The sequence below is a fragment of the Perognathus longimembris genome, chromosome 1 (genome assembly GCF_023159225.1).
Source record: "Perognathus longimembris pacificus isolate PPM17 chromosome 1, ASM2315922v1, whole genome shotgun sequence".
Lineage (NCBI taxonomy): Eukaryota > Metazoa > Chordata > Mammalia > Rodentia > Heteromyidae > Perognathus > Perognathus longimembris.
In genome coordinates, this window is record NC_063161.1 from 145,040,896 (window position 1) to 145,060,527 (window position 19,632).

General features: G+C 56.1%; 1 protein-coding gene across 4 annotated transcripts in view; it reads right to left on the bottom strand.

Moving 5' to 3' along the window:
- Nucleotides 1–8,577: 8,577 nt before the first annotated feature.
- The window catches only part of Whrn (whirlin), a 60,397-nt gene continuing 49,342 nt past the window's right edge, over nucleotides 8,578–19,632 (bottom strand). For 2 of the 4 annotated variants that reach the window (XM_048340090.1, XM_048340106.1), the window contains 5 exons: nucleotides 15,358–15,429; nucleotides 13,770–14,268; nucleotides 10,168–10,349; nucleotides 9,601–9,723; nucleotides 8,578–9,341 (listed from right to left, as the gene is read on the bottom strand). In XM_048340090.1, coding sequence (XP_048196047.1) covers nucleotides 9,159–9,341; nucleotides 9,601–9,723; nucleotides 10,168–10,349; nucleotides 13,770–14,268; nucleotides 15,358–15,429 — 1,059 coding nt within the window. In that variant the 3' untranslated portion in view covers nucleotides 8,578–9,158. Of the gene's footprint in view, nucleotides 9,342–9,600; nucleotides 9,724–10,167; nucleotides 10,353–13,769; nucleotides 14,269–15,357; nucleotides 15,430–19,632 lie in introns of all 4 variants that reach the window. The other 2 variants (XM_048340097.1, XM_048340081.1) reach the window with 1 other exon arrangement.

Consider the following 19,632-nt stretch of genomic DNA (forward strand, 5'->3'; position numbering starts at 1 on the left):
GAGCTGTCACACAGAGTACTGTTAGGGTTCCATGAGGCGATGAACAATTTCACAAACTACTTGAGACTTGACTAGACTGGTTTGGAGCCCTGATCTCCACCAAGGACTAAACCTGAATGCCTCTCCTTGGATTCAAGGGCTGAAGAATGTGGTCAATGAATGAGTGAATGAATGAATGAACTCTTCCCAAGGTCAGCTGGCAAGGAGCTGGCAGATCCAGGGCCCTTGTTCCAGTAACCATCCAATGCCTCCACCCCTTCCCTGCCTTTCACCCACATCTGAGTGGCGGGCTCTCCCTGAACCCTCCTTGGAACAGGGCCAAACCCCATCGAGGCCCCTCCCACAGCTTCAGTGCAGCTGGGGACCATTGTGTGGGAGGCGGGCTTCCCTGACACCCTGTCACTCACTTGCAGACCTTAGTCATTAACTCAGGCAGCACTGCCAGCAATACCAGGTGGCGGGCATGCCTCTCTCCATGGCTCCTGGATCTTCCAGCCCTCCTCCTCCCTGCCACCTTCCTCCCTGCCTCTGCCCATGCCCCTTTGTCCTTACAGGACAGTCTTCACTTGTGTGGGGGCTGGTGCCTTCGTCACTATATCCCCAAGGCCCAGCACAGGCTGACACACATCAGACGTGCCACCAATATGTGTAGATCCTCCACCAAGCCCAGGGAGTTGCCTTATCCATAGCCCTGATGACCCAGTAAGATGGTGTGATGATGTACCCACTTTGCAGATGGGCACATGGAGGCCCCTACAGCTCAAGCAATTTGCTCAAGGTCCTAAACTTGGTGAGGGCTGGTAGAGCCTTCACACTGAGGGCCAGCTCCTGAAAGTCCAGAAAAAGATTCACTTCTGGTCACCCACCCAGGTGACGCCTGCGTACCCCCTCCCACCCAGCCTAGGCACCGAGCCAGACCTCAGCAGCTTGTTCTCTAAGCTTTGGGTCCTGCTGCTCTAACCCACGGCAGCACTTCTCATGCTCTCATTCCCCTGCCCCCGCCTCCCACCTACGGCTCTCAAGTGGCTCCCTGGCTCCTGGGCCTTGGTGGGCAGACACGGAGACTCCTTGCATGGCCAGCCTTCATGGCACGTCCTCAGGCCTAGAGGGATGATGGAGCCACTGCTTCTCAGTCATCCAGGGGAACCAGGCTTCCCACCTCCTAAGCTCCCTGCCCTCTTCTTTAGGGGAGAGATAGGCCCTCCTAGGGCCACCCCACTTCTTGCCCAGGTGGCTGGCTTCCCTCTATGGTTAAATCCCAGAGGGAGGCAGGTCCAATGACCCATGAGGATTCGGGTAAGTCGGGGAGAACATGGGAAACCTGGTTGAGGGAGTGGAGGCCTAAGGCCCAACCAGTGTGACCTGGGACAAGTGTCTCCTGAAAGACTCAGAGAGGTTACATGACTTGCCCCAAATCACACAGCACATCGGAGGCAGTTTGATCTGCATCTGAAAACAAAGCATTACTTTGTGGTTGAACCCCTTATTCAGGAGGATGGAGTGGGGGTTCCTAGCCAACCCCCCCCCAAATTCCTTGGTCTTTGGCTATGGTCCCAGATCCACAAGGAGAGAGACTGGAAGCTGAGCATCCTACCCTCAATCTCAGTCCTTCCTACAAATCAGGCTCAGGAGGGGAAGGAGGGGCAGGGATGCTGGCCCTGGGGAGCTGGGGTCTCTCATGATAACCCGGACTGTGATTTAACTGACACTTGGCAGGGGAAACCAGAGGCAAGATGGGTCTGTAGACTGGATGGAGAAGAGCCAGGGTGTAAAATGCCAGGCTTTGGGCAGGAGGGCAGGGGCCCACCCCTGGCAGATCAGCCTTAGTTGTTTTGTTTCAGAGCCTCTGGAGTATGGATATAATTCCTACAGCAAGAGGACCATGCTAGGGCTGAAGAGGGTGTGTTCCCAGGGCAGACAGAGAAGGCTGCGGTCAGCATTGTCCAGCCTCCCCCAACATCCACCACTCTCTCTCCAGCTCTGCAGAGGCTGCCAGGTAATCTTCTCAGGACCCCATTCTGACCAGTATCACCCCTGCTTAAAGACCACGAACAGCGACCTCACAGGGAGCCCTGAAATTAAGGCTTGTAGGGGCCTGCTCCCAATGTGGGGGCTGTCCATCTATGCACTGCATATGGAGGACTGAGCAGTGAGGTATACCCTCCCAGCCACATCTTAGGGGTCATCGTGGAGTCCCCACGCCACCAGGAACCCCTAGCTCCCACTACCCTGTAGAAGGCTAGACTTCCACTCCCACTGACCATCACATACACCGACCGCATCCCCACCCCTTTGGTGCTAGGGTTGAATCCACAGCCTGATGCCCTGATGCCTAGGTAAGCACTCAAGCACTGAGCTATATGTCCAGCAGCATGCAGCACTCTTAAAGAAAGAGCCCTGACTTGTGGCATTTACCAATTCTCCTAGTGTAAATATGTGTGTATGTGTGAGTGTGAGTCCTGCGGCTTGAACTCAGGGCCTGGGCACTGTCTCTAAGCTTCTTTTGCTCAAGGCTAACACTCTACCACGCTGCCTGAGCTGTCTTTGAAACCTGATCCTCAGATCTCAGCCTCCTGAATAGCTAGGATTATAGTCATGAGCCAGCAGTGCTCTGGCTATTACAAATACCTTTACTGTAGCCAATTTTAAGTTATCAGCACAATACTACTGAACGCAGCACTGAGAAGAGATGGGCACACCCTAAGTAAAGACCTCCCAGCCTCGATGAAGAGCTGTGTGATTTTAAGCAAAGCAATTTAACCTCTAGCTTTTCACCTGTAAAACAAGGACAGTAACATTCACCCTGTGACAATGCCATGACACTAACAGAATCTAGCGGGGCTCTGTCCAGGGCACTGAGACAGTAGGAGTGGCCAGACAGATAAGAGCCCCTGCCCTCCTCACCTCCACCCCTCACAATTAAGGCCCTGGCACAGTGGCTGGTCTAAACAGCCACTAGTATAATTAGCCATGGTGTTACTGTCACCATATACCTTCCTTTCTCTGGCACTGGATTCCTCCATCTCTGCACTTAGAAAGAGGAAAAGCTTCCTCAAGGTGGCACTAGAGGGACCATACTGGGCCCATTTTAAAGAGGGTGAAAGCTGAGGCTCCTGGAAGTGAAGCCGGGTGAGCCTGTGGTCCCAGATAGTTCCTCATCACCCAGAATGGAAGAAATATTGACAGCCCGGGCACTGGGTAGGTCTGGTGGAGGCTTCATCACGCTTTGCTCTCAGGAGGCCACTGAGATGTCGCTGGAAAGGGGGCGGAGTGTGGGGGGGGTGGCAGTGTCTCAGCCCCTCCCTGACTCTGTGATAGATTCTGCTGGGTGGACCATGCAAGATGATGAAATCCCATGGCAATGGCAAAAAAGCCTAGGTCACATGATTCAAATGCAAACCAGCTGGTCTTCCCCGCCCCCCCCCCCCCCCAGCATGAGCCACCCTAGGTATCTTCTCCCTCCTGTGAAGATCAGGCTGGCCAGGTCACCCCCAAACGCCACAGTGTCCTCCTTCTGGGGGGGGGGGGGATGAGTAAACCAGACTTGGACCTCAATAAGCCCACGGGCAATTACTGTTGCCTTAAAATAACAGCAGCCCAAATAAAACCCACCAAGCTTCAGAAAAGGAACCTGGAAAATTCTTTTGGGAAGTCCCTTTGTGTACCTAACCTCAGCTCAGCTCTCCGCACTTCAGTTTCCGCCTATTTCTTCTTCTAGAGGGCAAGAACCAGGTCTCTTTCACAGCAGCCAGTCACAGCTTCTCGACCCCTTGGGTTTTGTTGTCAGCAACTTTCCAACCTTCTTACTCAGAGGCAAAAAGGTGTGTTGCTGTTGTTGTTCTAACCTAGGTAACACCTAGTTTCTTTGAACTAAAGCCGAAAAGGAGCATACAAAGAGTCTGATCCAAGGCCACGGAACATTCAGGCTTAGCCCGCGGAGCCCCGTCAGACTAGGGGAGACAGCTCCCGCGCCTCCTCCCGGCTGGGAGCCCCGGGGCGGGGCGGCCGCGCCTCCTCTCCGGGCCTCGTCTCCTCCAGTGTAGCAAGAGGGGACTGCAGTTATGTTTTGCAGCTCGTTCCGGTTCCAATCGCGGTCGAGCCTGCCCACCCCACGCCTGCCCTGGCTGTCCCCCCCCCACCCCACCCCACCCCACCCTCCTACACAGACAAGAAAGAAGGGAAAAGAAACTTGCGCTAGGCGTCCGGGGAGGGCACGCGGCTCCAAGCTGCCTGGCTGCCGGGCAGTTGCCGGGTGAACCAAATCTCATACAAATCCCGGAGCCGAAGAAAAGCCGCAGTCACCCCAGCAACGCGGGCCCCGCCTCCGGCCCCGGGCCAGCCCGCGGCGCCGCCCCGGGACCACCCGGGCTCCCCGGAGACTCCACGGGCTCTCCGGAGACCGGGCCCCGCGGGAGGGACAAAGCCAACGCCCCCCTTGTGCAGAAGTGGAGACTGAGGCCGGAGGGGTGGGGCCTAGGTTCCCGCACCCCTCGGGGCCCCCCCACACACACTCGGAGTCCCCCCCTCCGGCTCGGGACCCCCTCTCCACACTCCCATTCCCGGAGCCACACTCCGTGTACTCCCCGCGCGCGTGGGACTCCAGACGGCAAGCGGCTCCGCCCCTGTGCAGTGAAGCCCACCAGCTCCCCGCTCATCCCCACGTCCCACTCTCCGCGCCGGAGAAACTGAGTCTCGGCGACCCGCGGAGACGCGCCGCGCCCGCACCCACCTGCTCGCCGCCGCCGCCGCCGCTGCCGCGCGCGCTGTGGTTTCCTGGACTTGAGCGGCGGACAAAGGCCTCCAATCCGCAGGCAGGGCGAGGCGCGTCCGCTTTGGATAATACCCTAGGGCGGGCCGTACCAACCTCCGAGGCGGGCCATAGTGGGCGGGGCCCGAGGAAGATCCGCCAATCGTCGAGAAGAGGCTGCCGGCGCCCCGCCCCCGGACTCTACGGAGCTGGAGAGCACGCCCAGGACTGCAAATGTCAAGTCTGCTAGAATTCCGCCCCTTGGAGGATGGAGAGACTGTGGCCTGGAGGGTGGCCCCGAAATGTGCGAGGTCCACGTAGCCAACAGGAGGAAGAAATCACAAGCTTTCATGGCACAAGCCTACTGCTTTGTAACGATAATAGTACTTTTCTTGAGAACTCATTACGTGTCAGGCCTGCTCTGCTGTAAGCAGATGCGATTATTACTCCTACAGCCCCAACTCCAGATTATCTTCTAGTTCCAGCCACTATTAGACAAGCCTGGAAATCTGGGCCGGAAGTCTAGATGCAAGGAGTATAGAATGGCGCGCGCGCACACACACACACACACAGTGAGGCTGCTGACATATCACTCAGCCTCATATAAGTACTAATTTGATATCATCATGGCAGGAAGTGACTTGTCCCAAATTCTCATCTAGCTGTGTAGTGTGCCCCCCCCCCCAATCCAGTTCTCTCCTGCCCCTCCCAGCCTGCCACCAGCTGCCAGGTCCTCCTCCTTATCATGGATCACAGCAGCAGGTAATCTTTAAGGGGCTCCAGTGTCAAGGCCAAACAGTTCAGCTAATCTACATAATAAACGGCAAGTTAGGCCAATCTTATGCTTCCCATGCAAGGACCAGCAAAACTAGGCTCAGAGAATTAACTGACTCAACCAAGGATTCCCCGCAAAGAACATGATGCTGAGATTTGCTTGGTTATCTGTTCTTGTGTTCCTCCGGCTACCTTATCCCTCACCCTACTTTTTCCTCTGCAGAGGGGCTTCAGATGATATCTAAGCCAACTCAGCTTGGGTAGCTCCATACCCCAGAGATGGAAACTTTTCACCTTCTGTCCTCCATCTCCTTACTCCTGGCTCAAAGGTAACCTTTTCAGCTCAGTCCCAGAGGCATTTGGGGATTTAGAAGCCCACTGGAAGGGGAAGTTTGGAGTTAAAAGATTGCATTGGGGAACACCTAACTAACCACAGCAGGCCCAGACATTCTGGAAGCAACAGTTCCAGAAACTATACATTCACAGCACAGACACGGGATGGTGGGGAGCTGTCTGTCCCATTGGAGTTGGACTACGTAGGAAGATAGCAGATTTGATTCAGGGTTGACACACCCCACCCTAAAGATCACAGAGCAAACAGGACAGTGGCTAGTGTAAAATTATCATGGCAAGCCAGAGATAGCCTAGTCTGTGGAAAACAAGACACACAGGGCCTAGGGCATTCACAAGGGCCAGGCTCCTCCTTCCTTCATCCTATCATACCCAGAATCAAGACCCTAGGGCTGCCTGGGCCTGCTGCTGTGGCTCCACAGGACATCCTACCCCCACAAGGCAAGTAATCAAGTGTCCTCATAGACTACTCCCTTTCCGGTTTAACACAGCCATTAGTTGCTTCAAACAACACACATTTGTTCTCTCACAAAGAAGTTGGGAGTCTGAAATCAGACTCCTAGGACAGTTTCCTAACAGAGGCACTGACAAGGGTGTGTGTGTGCTGTGTATGGAATTTGTCTCCTGGAGTTTTCAGTCTCTAAAGGCTGCCTATATTCCCTGGCTTAGGTGCCCATCCTCATCATCAAAGTGTGTTTCTGATTTCCCCTCCCCCACTTCTCCCACCATCACAGCCCCTTTTCCTCTCTGTCACATTCCCTCTGTCTCTCTGTTGTCATTGTTCCTGGGGCTTTTACTCAGGGCCTAGGTGCTGTCCCTGAGCTTTTCTGCTTAAGGCCAGCTCTCTGACACTTTGAGCCACAGCTTTACTTCCGGTTTTCTGGTGGTTAAGTGGAGATAGAAGTCTCATGGACTTTACTGCCAGGGCTGTCTTTGAATCCCAATCCTCAGATCTCAGCTTCCTGAGTAGCTACCAATACCTGGCCCCCTGCCTCTATTTTTAGTATCAGGGGATTGAACTGAGGGCTTTGTGCTTACTAGGCAGGGTTCCTTTCACTTGAGCCATACTCCCAGCTCTTTTTGCTTTTAGTCACATATTTATGTCCCGTTTAGCCTGGACCTCAATACTCCTATTTGTACTTCCCACATAGCTGAGAATACAAACTCATACCATCACATCCCATTTTTTTTTTTTTTTTTTTTGGCCAGTCCTGGGGCTTGGACTCAGGGCCTGAGCACTGTCCCTGGCTTCTTCTTGCTCAAGGCTAGCACTCTGCCACTTGAGCCACAGCGCCACTTCTGGCCATTTTCTGTATATGTGGTGCTGGGGAATCGAACCCAGGGCCTCATGTATATGAGGCAAGCACTCTTGCCACTAGGCCATATCCCCAGCCCCACATCCCATTTTTTTGTTGTTGAGATGGGGATCTCACTTTTGTCCAAGCTATCTTGGAACATGACTCTTTGTCTCCACCTCTCTGGTGGCTAGGATTACAGGTAGGTGCCACTGTGCCTGGCTCTGCTTCCATCTTGCAGGGACTCTTGTGATGACATGGACCCCACTCAAACCAAGACCATTCAGCATCATCTCCCATGGCTTTCGCCTCACAGAAACAACTCTTTTGTCACACAAGGCAACCTGCACAGGCTCCCAGTGTGCCAAGGTGTCCATCTTTGGGGGTGAGGGAGGGGCTACTGTTTTGGCCCACCAAGACACTTTCCCAAGAAGGGAACATGAAGCTCAGGGGCAATCACATGTCTCTGACTCCACAGGGATTTGAACTGGAGTCTGATGCCAGGAGGTCTGAGGCCTGATGAAGCAATGGATTTGGAGAGAGCATGAGCTGGCCGACTATGTATGGAAGGGGGAAACAGGCTCCTGTGAAGGGCTGGAGCCTTCTAGGGGTGCCTCAGGGAAATCTGTAGCATTAGCATCTGGTGGACTGAAAACAGCTACAGCTCAGAGGAGGGTTTTGGACATGCCCAAGGAACTGATGTCCCTACCTAGTCCAGCTCTGGCAGAGCCTGGGACCCAGGATAGCAAGGCAGGACTTCTTAAGCTCTCCCTGGGGACGGCAGGGAATGGCCACATTGTACCACCCTGGGCTCCCTGCCCATGGCCCCTACCTGCCTCTGTCGTTGGCTACTGGGCCAGCGAGCCTGGACAGGCACGACTGCCCGGCCTCTGGCCATGAGTGGCCAGAGTGGCCACTCTAAAGTGGCCAATTCTAGGTCTCCCTTAGATTCTAGGGTCCCCCGAAGCTGCAGTCTGCAGACTCTGCCTCGAATCCCCTGGTCCGACAGCTTCCTTCCCTCTCTGCCCTTCCTTTATGAGTCATTTATCTACAAATCCAGGTCTCCAGAGTTCCCCTCTGGGAATCCCATCCAGACACAACGGTGAGTGGTTCAAACATTCCTGTGGATTGTCACACCTGTGTGACTCGGTGTGCAAATATCATCTGTGCATATGTATTTAAGTTTTACCCTCCAACCTTCAAGTTAGGTGTCTGATACAAGGAACACTCAGGTGTCTCAATCAGCCTATCACATACATCGCCAAGTGAGCCACATGGGGAAGGCCTCAGGGGTGTGTTGGTGGGTGATGCTCTGAGCCCCCCTTTGTCCCACCCACCCCCCTCTCCATAGGCACGATCAAAAGCCCAGTCCTGCAGGTAGACACACAGCATGCTGGCCCCAAACCCTGTTTATATTTCTTTATTGAAAAATTAAAGTCATAAGCTCTGTATATAAATACACTGGTCACCTGCAAGGCCTCTGGGATAGGCTGGGGATACAACAGGTAGCTGGGGCCTGGGTGTCCCCGGAGTGCAGGGGAGGGAAATAAATAAATATCAAGGGGATAAGGAGCCGGGAGGCCGGAAGTGTGAGTGGGCGAGCTAGATGCCTGTGGGTGGCAATGGAGGTCCTGCAGGAAGTCCCCTAGTGGGAAGTGGTGCTGAGGATCTGGTGACCTCATTTCAGGCCAAGGCGTGGACACCTGGGGGCTGGCTGGGTCTCACTCACTGTCCACACTGCAGTGTCTCACACGCAACAACAGAAGAAAAAAAGCACGCTCTTCCCTCCCTCTTCCTTTCTTCCCTTCCCACCCTCACTTGTACTGAGTGCCTACTGTGCACCTGACACACAGATTCTGACCTGACTTTCCGTGGTCCAGCAGTCCAGGTGGAGGGAGGATGCTACCCTGGCTACACAGCAGCACTGACTCCTCCAAGAGCCTGATTGGCTAGGGCAGGGGAGGGATGGGCCTGGGGGTGGGCGGGCCCCCCTAGAGCATCACATTGAACTCAGTAACCAGAAAATCGATGTAGTCCCGGTCCTTGGTCTTGAAGGCCTCGGCGATGACGCGGGCAGCCTCCCGGTGCTCCTTGCCCCGAAGAGTCAGCCCATTCACTTCGAGGATCACGTGGCCCACTTTGAGCTGACCGCAGTTGTGGGCTGAACCCCCTCGCTGCAGAGGACACAAGGCAGGATCATGGAGGGCGCCTGAGAGGTGAGGGGCTCTGACACCCAGAGAGCAGCCTGCTGCTACCATTTAGATTCAACTGCCAGGGGTGACATTGAGACTGGGCGGGGCCAAGGGTACATGAGCCCTGGGCTGGTCCTGGCCTAGTGGGCTAGATGGAGGAAGGAGCGGGGAGGGATTCTTTGCTGGATACCTCAAGGAACTCGAGGTCAGGAGATGGAACCGGGGATCCCAGGGGCTGTACCTGAATCGTGACAATCCTGGGCAGGGGCTGGCGTGTGTTGGCACCACCCTCAATGGCGATGCCCAGGGTGGCAGCGCTTTTCCTCACGCGGACCAGCGTGGACGTAGGCTCCAGGAGGCCGGGCTGCAGGTGTGAGGAAGGGACCCCTGAAGCTTCATGGAGGGGCAGGCCTGGCCAGGTGCTAGGCCGGGCCACGACACCCCATGGGCCAACAGGGCTCAGATCTTAGGCCTTGCTGGGACCTCACATGGGGCTGGGACCAAAGACTACCTGGTGTGGTTAGGGACTCGTCTCCACTCATCCTCCTCCCCCTTGATGAAGGGGACCCCAAAGAGACTCCAGGGCAGCCTTCAGGCATAAGTCACCTGGGGTCGGTGGTAAACTGATACTTAAACGGGGCTTCCAGATTCCCAATCCCGCAGCCCTCTGGCACCTCCTCCTGCGTAGGGAGTCTCACCACCTCCCCTGGTTGGTGGTGCCCAAATTGCATCTTGGTTCCTGGGGCCCCTCACCCTCTCCAGGGGCTCTGCTTTCCTCTCAGGCCTCTGTCCCCCAGCCCCTCCTCACCGGCTTGCTGGCCCCTTCCGGGGCCCTCTCAGCCAGAGGCGGCTCCTTGCTACTCCTGCTCTTGGTGGACGCTGCTGTTTGTCTGCCTCGGCCCGGGGCGCTGGCCTCTGCCTCCCCAGCATCCACGCCGCTGTCTTCACTTAGAGTTTGCCCGCTGTCGGAGAGCTGGGAGAGGGTGGAGGCTGCTGTGATGAGGAGGAAGACAGCAACAGTGAGGAAGGGCTTCCCGGAGGTGGTGGGGGAGCTGAGCCTGCATGGCTGTGGGAATTCTCCCAGAGATGGAGGGAGGAAGGACAGAATCAGTGGGCTGGAAGGCAGCGCTGCTCAGGGTCCCCTCTCCATCTCCTGCCCGCCTGCCCTTCCCAAGGCCCCACGCTCTCAACCACTGGTGTAAAGGTGAAAACAGAAGGCAGCAGGCAAGCCTAGCCCACCATGTAGGCTTTTTGTTCTTGTTTTTTCAACTCACACAATGCTGATTTTTTTTTTTCCTGGACGGTCCTGAGGTTTTTTACTCAGCACTCGACCACTTGAGCCACAGCGCCACCTCCAGCTTACTCTGTGATTTAATTGGAGATGAGAGTCTCACAGACTTTCCTGCCCTGGCTGGCTTCAAATTGTGATCTCAGACTCCAGAGTTGATAGGATTATGAGCGTGAGCCATCCGTGCCCCACTGCTGTTGATTTTTAATGATGGACCAACACATTCAACTTAGAATTCACAACGTGACACATGGTTATTACTAAGTGCAAGGACATGAGCTCAATCTCCAGTAACACGGTAACAACAAGAATTCACATTAACCCTTCTCCATTGTTGGTGGGAGTGCAAATTAGTACAACCACTTTGGAGAACAGTATGGAGGTTTCTCAAAAAGCTCAATATAGACCTACCCTATGACCCAGCCATACCACTCCTAGGCATCTACCCTAAACAGCAAACCCCAAGATATCAAAAAGACATTTGTACTTCCATGTTTATCGCAGCACAATTCACAATAGCCAAAATATGGGAACAACCCAGATGCCCCTCCACAGATGAATGGATCCAAAAAATATGGTACTTATACACAATGGAATACTACATAGCGATTAGGAATGGTGAAATATTGTTATTCGCAGGGAAATGGTCAGAACTCGAACAAATAACATTGAGCGAGACAAGCCTAGAACACAGAAAACAAAGGGGCATGATCTCCCTGATATATGACTGTTAACAAAGGGAGACGAAGAGACAGTAGAGACCAGGTCTGTGAAACCAAAAACTGCTTGTCAAATAGTATTCCCCACAGGATTGGGGCAGCGACCCAACAGTATGTAACTAAAACCAAACAATTACTCAACATATAAAGGTCAAAAATTGACCTCTCAGGGGAATACAATAGCTCAAAAGCTATGTATGTACGTTCATATAAGACTACTGCCGGGCTGGGGATATGGCCTAGTGGCAAGAGTGCCTGCCTCATATACATGAGGCCCTGAGTTCGATTCCCCAGCACCACATATACAGAAAATGGCCAGAAGTGGCGCTGTGGCTCAAGTGGCAGAGTGCTAGCCTTGAGCAAAAAGAAGCCAGGGACAGTGCTCAGGCCCTGAGTCCAAGCCCCAGGACTGGCCAAAAAAAAAAGACTACGTCGACATATGGTCTAATATCGACATTACATTTAAAGCCCCGGGCGAACTTTCTTGGGCTTGGCCACGTGGCTACTGTATATGTTCTTGATACATTGTATATTGTATATATGTCTACCTGACCTAGAGAAGGGATAGAAAAACAGGGTGTAAGATATCACAAGAAATGTACACACTGCCCTACTATGTAACTGTACCCTTTTTGCACAGCACCTTGTCAAAAAAATTGTGTTCAATTAATAAATAAATTAAATTAAAAAAAAGAATTCACATTAAAAATAAGCTTGTGTAAGTTGCGCATTGGTTGACTCATGCCTATAATCTCAGCTACTCAGGAGACTGAGATCTGAGGATCATGGTTCAAAGCCAGCCTGGGTGGGAAAATCCGTGAGAATCTTATCTCCAATTCACCACCAGAAAACTGGAAGTAATGCTTTGGCTCTAAGTGGTAGAGCACCACCAGCCTTGAGCGAAAAAGTTCAAGGACAGTGCTCAGGTCCTGAGTGCAAGCCCCAGGACTGTCAATAAAACCAAACCAAAGCAAAGCTTGTAGCTTCCCAAGGAAGACAAGAAGGGCCGTTCACCACTCATGGCACTGCCCCATCTGGACTGAGCTGAGCAGTGGGCGCGAGCCAGCCCCTCCTGCCCAATGAACTGCGTCGCTGTGTGCAATGCCAGCCTGAGCGTGAGGCCAGCATACTCTGGTATCTGACAGGTCAGGTCTGCGTCCACAGAGCGTGCCTGAGCCGGTGACATGCCTTCAGCCTTCATGTCCTCATTCTAAGGCGGGGGCAGAGATGTCCACCCATGAAATCATCACAGTCTTTACGAGAGTAAGGACTAGCAGCGAGAAGCAGGCAAGAGAGGGCTTTGCACTAGGCTGCCTATCTGCACAGCTACTCACCGAGCCCAGCACTGGTAGCTCACATCTCTAATCCTAGCTATTCAGGAGGCTGAGATCTGAGGATCACAGTTCAAAACCAGACACATCTCTTTCCACCTCATCAGCAGAGAGTCAGCCTGGAGGTGTGGCTCACATGGTTGCTCACCACCCTTGAGCAAGCAAGCTGAGCAACAGTGCAAGGCCCTAAGCTCAAGCCCTGATAATGGCATACACATACACACACACACAAAAGAAAAAAAAATACCCCACAAATAAAACCTGGTATAGTAAGAGTACCTCCTTGCAGGGGTGCTGAAAGGCTTCAATGAGTGACAACACAGGTGTGGGCTGCAGAACGGTATCTGTGGCTTCTGTTATCGTGGGTGTGTGCTTGTGTGTGCACATGTGAGTGTATGTGTGTGTGTGTACACAGTTCAAGGGCTCTCCCGTGGCTCTGGGTTTTCTCCTCATCCCTGCTTTCTGCTGTCCCAAAGCCTCCCGCCCTCCCTGGTGCAGCTGGACTGGCGTTCTATATCCCGCCCCGCGCCCTGGGCATATGGACCACCCCCCTTGGGCATCACTCCAGCCACCAGATGGCAGCAGAGCCCAAGAAAGCACCCAACGCTCGCTATCTGGAAATGTGGCACATTCAGGAAGTAAAAGCCACCGTTCTTTATCCCCTTCCTCAGACTCAAAAGCTGAAAACACCCGAGGAGGAAACTTGAACCCCCCCACCCCCCCACCCCCCACCGCCAGTACTTAGCTCCCCGCAGGGCTGTGGATGGCGGGGGTGGGGGGTGGGGGGGGGAGGGGAAGGCCCCCCACAGGACACAGCCCCATCCCCCGCTCAGGACCGGCCCTGAGTAGAGTGGCTGCTGTGTTTGGGGGAGCTGGGTGGCCCCAGTCTCCACAGGGACCTGGCAGGGCTGTCATGGGGAAGGCCAGCCTTAGACAGGTGGCCGGGCTGCTTGGCCAGTGACAGCCAGGCCAGCCGAGAGCAGGACTCAAACCCAAGGGTTTGGGATCCAAGGCGATGTTGGGACCAGTGCCCCCCTGGAGCATGCCCCCCACCCCAACCCCAAGTACTCACTGCGCGTCTGGGGCAGGGCCCGGACTTCGTTCACGTCAGGCTCGCTGTCCCTGTCGGGCCGGTGGACTTCTACCAGGACGAAGTGCTGGTTGGCACCCGCGGGGTCCGGGTGGTCGCAGGGGGAGGACGTAGGGAGGCAGCCCCCCGTGGCCTCTGCGGGGGGGCTCTTGAGGTGTGGAGGGGACTGCACCCTGGGGAAGGGGCCGATGGGGTGCTGGTTGACCAGGGCCAGGTGGGCGTCCAGCGGCCTCCTGGAGCTGGGGTTGGCAGGGGAGACGGAGGCATAAATGGGGGACGATGGGGAATCCCGGCTGGGGGAGGGTCCTGGAGCAGGAGCGGCAGCCAGCGGGGGACTTGAGGCAGAGGAGGAGGAGGAAGGTTGGGGGTCCTCCCTCCCCAGCTTCCACTGCTGGCCCAAAGAGCAACTGCGATCGTGGCCTGGGGCCAGGGGTGGCGGGGCAGGCGGCAGCTTCACGCCCCTGGTGGACTTGACGTCGTCCTGCCAAAAGACCCAACAGGAATACAAGTCAGAGCCCATGGCGGCTGGGCGCGGAGCGGAGCGGTGCGGCGGGGCAGAGCCGAGCTGGCCGGGCTGGTACAGAGTCCCCGATCTACTGGCTCCTGGCCACCCCGCTCTGAATAATGCAAAGCCCCAGTGGAAAACTTCTCTGGGCCTCTTGGCAAGCCGGGTTGTGCCGGGATCTTGGCAGTCATTTCTGGGGACCACATGGGTAAAGTTCTTGGCATGGCCCGGAGCTCATCACGGGCAACAAGACTTAATTAGAGGCAGGAGGAGAAGAGGGTGGAAAGCCATGAGAAAGCGTTGGGGTGCCTGGAGGGGGAAGGGACGGGAGGAGGAACCCAGGAGCTGTGGTGCTGTGCGAGCCCTCCCTCTCTATGCATCAGCCAGCACGGGGGGGGGGGGGGGGACTCGAGGAGTCGTGTGCAGGCGTGGGCAAAGTGCCTGCAATGCAGCAGGTGCGCCGCGAGTGGCAGGTGCAGACCTGGGAATTCCTCGTTCCCCCTGCCTCCGCCAGCACCTAGCACCCAGCACCTGCGTGGCTTTGATGGCCCCGTTCTAAACACTCACATTTGTTCATCTGGAACCTAGGGTGGTGTAGGCATGCAGTTATCGGGCCCATGTGACAGATGGGGATGTAAAGGCACAGAGAGGCTCAGAAGCTTGCCCCCAAGTCACACGGGCAGTGGAAGAAGTGGGATTTGAACCCGGGTAATCTGTTTCTAGAGGGCAAGCCACTCAGAAGCCACGTGGGTCATCTGGTATCCCGGCCTCATGCTCCGGTGGCAGTCCTTTAAGGAGACAATGCTCACAGAGCACAGTGGGAGTGAAGACCCCTCCCCCCCATCAGCCGTCAGGCGGTAGTCATCAGAGTGAGGCCAGTGGCCCCTGCTGGGTGGCAGAGGGCCTACTTGGAGCCCAGGCCAGTCACTGGGGCTGAGGGCTCACAGCAAGAGTGCCCCGGGCTCTCACCTGCTCTGCATGGCCCCCATGGACATCCCCAAGAGGACCCCAGGACGCCTGGGCAGAGTGAGGGGGCCACAGCATGTGAGCTGGCCAGGGCCTTACCACAGACACGTCCAGGAGGGCATTGATGCTGCCCTGGGCGGCCTCGCCGGTCTCCTCCAGGTCCAGCGTGTTCTAGAAACAGCCAGGAAACCAGCTGAGTGGGCAGGAGTCTAGGGGTCAGTCTGTTCTCCACAATCAAGGGCTTTATGACAGACTCCTTGCTGTGTGGCTCAGGTGACCCCCGAGGGCCCTACTCTGTTGAAAACTCAGCCAGGAAAATAGTCAGCCATACTGAAGTTGATTTTTCTTTTGTCAGTTGTGGGGCTTGAACTCGGGTCAGGGCCTGGGCACCATCCCTTCTGTTCAAGGCTAGTCCTCTACCACTGTGAACAACAGCTCCACTTGCAGTTTTCTGGTGGTTAAATGGAGCTTAAGAGTCTCACGAACTTTTCACAACTACAATCCTCAGGTCTCACCCTCCTGAGTGGCTAGGATGACAGGCATGAGCTACCATCACCCAGTCTTGAAGGTGATTTTTCTTTTTTTTTTCTTTTTTGGCCAGTCCTGGGCCTTGAACTCAGGGCCTGAGCACTGTCCCTGGCTTCTTCCCGCTCAAGGCTAGCACTCTGCCACTTGAGCCACAGCGCCACTTCTGGCCGTTTTCTGTATATGTGGTGCTGGGGAATCGAACCTAGGGCCTCGTGTATCCGAGGCAGGCACTCTTGCCACTAGGCTATATCCCCAGCCCTGAAGGTGATTTTTCTGTGGGGCTTTTTGGTCTGGTCATTTCCAGGCATCCCCTAAACTACCTTGAGATGCTAGGGTACCTTGGCTGGGGTTGGGAATCCCAGGCTCAACACCTGCAAATCAACCTCTCACTTTTTCACCCCAAAGAATACCAGGCAGATATGCAAATAGCCGAGGGAGACACCCAGGGGAGGCTCCCTATCTTGATTCTACTCAATGAATCCTGAGGGTAGGTTAAGTCTAAATGAGCCTCATTTTACAAATATGTCCATTCCTCCTTCCTTCCCTCACACTCCCCTGGTGACACCATGCTCCCCTGAGCCCCCGCTGAGCTGTGAGCTGTGTCTGGGTGGCTGGGTTCCCTTGGACGCTGCCAAAGCCCTTCCTCTCCATAACCTGGGTAACTGGATGTCGGGCTGGGTGGGTGAGGGGCAGATGACAGGGAAAGTATCACTGTTTGTGGTGACTCTGGAATGCCGAGGAAGGAAGGAAAGCCCCCCCAACCCCCAACGTGGGGGAGGGGGCGGGGCTGGTGGAATGAACCACTGGGGGAGGTTGAGCTTGCTGTCGCCCAGGAACCGGGCACTCGCCTTCCACTCTCAGAGTTGATGCTTATTTTATTGGCAGTGCCGTAGGCCAAATGAGGCCTTGTAGGTACCAGTGAGCGAGCAAGTGCTCAGCCACCAGGCCTGGCCCCAGCCCTGGCCCGGCCCCAGCCCATCCCTGGGTCTCGGACACGTGGAGGGGATGGGCCACCAGCTCTTGGGTCCCCTGCCCGCAGGTGGCACCCGCCATGCTTCTCAGCACCTGTGGTGAGTCTGTCTGTCTCTACCCCACTGGTTTTGACCTGCTGTCCTGACCAGCACCACCTCCAGGAGAGCTCTGGACACTGAGGAGCCTGGGCTGGTATACAGCGGAGGCGAGACGCCGCCGTCCTGCAGAGGGCTGTGCGTGGCCAACAGCATACCCACCCCACCCCCCCACCCCCGCCAGGCACAGCCAGGAAGGGGGGCTTCCTGGAGGAAGGGACTGGGGAAACGCTGCCCTTGCAGGTGCTCCGAAAGCAGGGATAGGGGTGTGGGGAAGGCTGCACGTAAGGCAGGAGGGAGGTGGAGGGCGCTGCAGGATCTTGGTTTGGGCCTGAGCCTGTGGGCAGCGGGGTGCCGTGGAGATGAGGCCCCGGCTGCCTTCCGCTAGGCCCCTCCTGCCACAAAGGACAAGGCAGGCGGGCACCGGGTGTTCCCATAGGGACTCTGTGGCCACCATGTGCCCACCATGTTCTGCTTGCCACCCTTAAGGACGACTCCAAGATCACCTGCCCCACAGGCTGTGTCTGAGCTCCCGCCACAAAAGGCAGCAGCCCTGGCAGATTCCCCAATGAGAAGCCAGACACAAGCATGGACACGAGTCCCGTAACCTGTCCCCAGCCCACAGCGCTCACCTCACTCCGTAGACAAACCTGTAAACCCTGCACTCCTGGTGCCTTAATGATTTAGCGCCTCTCTCCCTACTCTCAGCTCAGCCCCTGGGCCTTTGCACCAGCTCTCTCTGACCAGACACTGGCCCCTTCAGTGTGTGATGCCGGCTCTGCCTTTGCCACCTCTGAGGTTTCTATGCAACCACACCCAGTTCTGCTAGCTATGGTGGGCCGATGACCAAGCCTCGGTGCCTCAGTTCCCTCATCTGTCAGCTGGAGTGACAGGAGGACGTCTTACTCAGCTGGTATTTTTGTAGTTAGAAAGCTCTCCTCCCAGGGGCCCAGCATCACGTAAGAGTGGTGAACGCCACACTCATTAGAAGCTGGGGTGCCTTGCACACTTGCCCTGCAATCGAAGACTCTGAAGACAGGTCCTTGCTCATGGGGTGAGTTCCTCAGCTGTAAAGATGCAGCACCCGCTCCACGGGCACCATGAGCCTGACAGTGCTCCTTGGAAACTGGCCCTGGGCTTCAGCCAGAAACACAGAAGGTGGGGGAGCTGGAGAAGGCAGTTCTCTGGAGGACCTACTGCACAGGCTTGGGACTGGCTGCTCCATGTCCCTGCCACACGGGTTCCCAGAAACACCACGGCTCACCCTGGTCACATCTGCTCTGACAGAAGCCATGAGGGAAGTGACTTGGCCAAGGTCACTTCGTCAAGTCGGGGTCCCCCTGCAAACCTGCTCCACTTCAGGAACTGGGCAGAGGCCTGACACAAGGGCCAGAGTAAGCAAGAGCATGGCCATCGTGGGCAGGCCTGGCCCCCTTCCCCATGCCCCTCCCCCCATGCATCCTGGGGCCCACAGAGGCAGGAGGGGGAGCCAGAAGTGGAGCAGACAGCAGAAGGGCCGAGCCCCGCCCTGCCAGACTCCATCTGTGAACCCAGACGCTCCCAAGGAGCCTGAGTCTCTGTGCCGCATTCCTTGTGTCTGAAGTAGCTGGCACGGGCAGGCCTGGAACAGGGCAGCATCAGCAGAGCTGCTCTGAACCGTCTTCTAGAGGCTCAAGGTCAGAGTGTACCTAGGACAGACAGGGCCTCCCCCCCCCCCGCCCTCGCTAGAGCTCCTTCCTCTAGCCCTTGAGGGCCCCCACCTCACCCAGCACCCAGCCTAGGGGCCGTGGATCAGAAAGGGAAGGTGACCTGCCCAAGGCTCGGGCAGGAGGTCAAATCTTATTTAAGGCCTAACTCAGCTTATAGACCCACACCCTGAAGCCCCTGCCTCCACCCCTTCTTTCACAAGCCAGTAGCAACTCAAAGCTTCCCTTCCCATCAGGGTGCGGTTGGCCCAAATCAGGACCTGAACGTTTGGGGTCCCTGTGTTGACCTTTGCAGGAAGCACCCAGGATCCCAGAGGCCTGTAATGGACACCTAGCAAGGCGCCCCCCTCCCCCACCTCCCACCGCCATTAACAGGAGGGCGATTCCATAAAAGGCTATTTTCAGCCCTTTGTTCTTCTGGTGATGTCAGCCAACAGGCATCCAGACTCCCGCCCCAAGATACCCCTGAGGCCTGGGGCGCCGTGGCCCCTCCCCCATTCTGTACTTGGGGAGACTGAGGTACCGGGCCATAAGCCTTCCGGAAGGCCACGGTGGGGCTAGGCTTCACTAGGAAGCGGTTTCTGACAGAGGGAGGAGGGGCAGGAAAGGGGAGAGACCTGCAAGGGGAGGGCATGAGGGAGAGGGAGGAACAGGGAAGGCACTGGACCCCAAGGAAAAGAGGGAGGGCGTAAGAGGAGGGAGGGGTGGCAGCCTGGGCTGAGCTGCCTGGTAGAGGAGCATGTCTCCACAGGAGCGGTTGGAGGGTGGTGATGTGAGCTGGGGGAGCTAGCGCCCGGGCATTCTGGGGGCTTTAGGCTGTACCCCCAGTCTCTAGCACAAGTACACAGAGGTGCTGGGCCCTACCTGGCTGGGGTGGCTGAGATCAGCACCACCTGCTCCGGGCAGCATCTTGCCCTGTTGTTTCTTTTGCAGTACTGGAGTTTGAACCCAGGGCCTCGTGCTTGCTAGGCAGGCACTTCAGCACTTCCGTCACACCCCCAACCCTTTCTACCAGTTGTTTTTGAGATTGGGGGTGGTGGTGGTCTCGCTTTCTGCCAATTCATGTACTTAAG